Here is a 2,825-nt window from a genome sequence, read left to right as displayed (position 1 = left end):
GTGTTACAACGAAGTTCCAGAACAATATGAATCAAAAGTAATTTAAACATAAATGAACAACAATTATAACCAGATTTTATCAATGGTATAGTACAGTATATGTACAAATATTAACTTACCTGTAAATCTGAGCAAATATAAAATCGGCGCAAATGAAAAAATGAAATCGGCGCAAATGAAAGAATGAAAATTTTCAAAATCGGCGCAAATGTCATACGCCCCTCATAAGGCAGGGAAAAAAGGAGATAAATATCAACTAATTGCAATACAAACAAAACATAACTTAATTACATTGTTTACAGAAGCTCCCATTCCGCCTTAGTTAATTCTTGTTTACCTGAAAATTTGCACTAAGGCAAACTGGGATTAATTTTATATATAAAATTTGACAGCTAAGGCGAAATAAGAATAAGCCAATGAAATGATTCTGTGTCATGGATGGATACTCCATATCCATTGTTTATCTATTATAGTGTCATATAAAATAACAAATCAAATTGTTATGACTCTATGAAAAATCGTAAGATTTCCGTTGATATGATTTTAAACAGGTGCAATTTGGGTATGCGGTCCAATTTAGGTTCTGTGACGTTAGAAACCCCAATATCTGACTTTCCTGAGGTTAAAGAAAATACCGGAGTTTTGAGGTGTCACGAATTCTACCAAACGAAAATTGAAACCAAATAATTGATGTTTTTACGGTTGGTTTTTTTTTCTTTTTGTGAAAAAAATCATTCAATTTCTACTAAACTAACATCTAAATCATTAAAACAATTTTGCATCTATATATTGCCGAGACTAAGCAAGGAAATTCTGAATGAGGCCATATCAATATTGCAGGAAGGGGTACGGGAACGTGCTGTTTCCAGACAGAAACTTACAATAACGGCAAAGGCAGACGGGGATTTGTTGTTGGTCATCCATGACCAGATCAAAATGTTGTGACCACGCCACGTCAATCTTGATTTCATCAATTGTAAAACACTCAATTGCCATAACGCACTGTTATGTAAAGGACAGAGGCAAAAACAGAAGGAACACATAGACCTCAAAACATTCCAAAAAATGGTTGACCTATCTGATTATCCTTTTGGCGTTGGTTACAGGCTGACATTGCATTTGAAGGTGACACGTCCATGGTTTAGGCGGAAGCCACATGATTTAAATAATGAATATTTCGTCATCAAATTCACTTTTCGAAATGCAAATTTTCTTTAGACAATAAAGAATAATACAATTTATGATTATACATTAAATTTACAAAAGTTGCAATTGAAATAAAGCAAAAAAAACTTGTGTAGCCCATCAGTTTACTATGAATGACTATGTTTTTTTTTAATAGCAGCTGTTTCAAAATGTTACAACTATTCAATAGACTTTCTCCATCGGATAAACTACACATTACATGAACGACGTCTGAATATATACATGTATTATTCAAAGGTGGATTCTAAATCTGAAATATATCAAAAACATAAACAATGAAGGTTATTTCGCATATGATGCATGTAATTTTAACGATATTTTATGAAATGTCGCATGTACGTTTCTCTACCTGTTTTCTCAAACTACTAATTTCAAGATATGTGTTACTGAAATATCCTCCACCAAGCTTATCTATAGCTGCAAATACTTCAGATGCATACTCCTGTTTTTTTGAAGTTGAACAAAGATTCTCAACAGCTACAATTCTTTTGCCGCACTGCTTATACAGATTTTGAAGCTCAGGTGATGCCATTGTTTCCATAAAATATTTTATATCCATTAGATCACCATCATTTCCTGTAGTTAATTCATTTCTTCGTACCATAACAAGAATTGCAAAATGAAGGAATGATTCGTGGGTAAACAAATTTTGCAAATCCTGAAAAAATTTGTTGCCCTTATCAGTGAAACGGAGAGGTGAGACGACAATAAGTATTGCAGTAGGTCCAGGTGAGAGTTCTTTCATTCCGTTTTCGAATGCTTTTTTGATTTCTCCTTGTGATTCTGTAACCCCGGGCATGTCGCTCACTTTGATACGTCTACCGCAGTTAGACGCATCTGCTACTTTACTTATAACTGGTCCAGAACTAAGATCTTCTCTAACAAGCGACTCAAATTCTCTTCTTCCGATCAGTGTATTTCCTAATGCACTTTTTCCAACCCCGGGTTTACCAACTACAGCTATCCTAATTCTGCAAGGTCAAAACAATATAAGCAAATGAATCAATATACTCAGAGAAAAAAACAAGTTTCATCATTATTTTTCAATATCAAATAAAACTCCTAATATTTCGATCAAACTGTATGAAAAGTAAAAAATACATTCTTCCCTTACTTGTTAATTGTTTCCTTGCAAATAGAAGAAGTGAATGAATCTAAAGATATGCTTTTGTATTAAAACTATTTAGAAATATATACCATTTGATTTCTATTAGGTACAAAAATGTATGTGTTTGTACTGATTGATATTTGAGTCGTATATATGTCGTGTACAAGTTGCAATTTTGTACAGGTTATAACATGTACAAAAATATTGTACATGTTATAACTTGTATACTGCAAAAATACAAGTTATAACATGTACAAAAGTACCTCATACATGTTATAACCTGTACAAAATATTGCTTAAAAATGGTTTTAACTTGTACAAATTTTAAGATAAATCTTAATGAAGTAAAATCTACTTTTAAATTCACCAATGCATAAAGAACAACAATAAATAGGCCAGAACGTGTCTTTTTTTGTAGAGGACAATGATTACAAAGTTTCAGAAATATATGTTTCATGACTTATGTTGGCAAAATGTGTTTTCGTGTAATTGTATGTTTTATGTATGTGTT

The 2,825-nt window shown here is 32.1% G+C and overlaps 1 protein-coding gene across 1 annotated transcript; it reads right to left on the bottom strand.

The window, feature by feature from the left end:
* Window positions 1–1,525: 1,525 nt before the first annotated feature.
* LOC139515501 (GTPase IMAP family member 9-like) lies at window positions 1,526–2,005 on the bottom strand. Its single transcript, XM_071305076.1, has one exon. The coding sequence runs from the start codon at window positions 2,003–2,005 to the stop codon at window positions 1,526–1,528; it is 480 nt and encodes a 159-aa protein (XP_071161177.1).
* Window positions 2,006–2,825: the final 820 nt, after the last annotated feature.

The sequence above is a fragment of the Mytilus edulis genome, chromosome 3 (genome assembly GCF_963676685.1).
Source record: "Mytilus edulis chromosome 3, xbMytEdul2.2, whole genome shotgun sequence".
Lineage (NCBI taxonomy): Eukaryota > Metazoa > Mollusca > Bivalvia > Mytilida > Mytilidae > Mytilus > Mytilus edulis.
The sequence above is the reverse complement of the archived record's forward strand: the minus strand, read 5'-3'. Positions and strand labels throughout refer to the sequence as shown.

What these genes read in the sequence shown, in the direction of transcription:
- LOC139515501 (XM_071305076.1), bottom strand. Translation starts at nt 2,005, where the DNA reads ATGCCCGGGGTTACAGAATCACAAGGAGAAATCAAAAAAGCATTCGAA.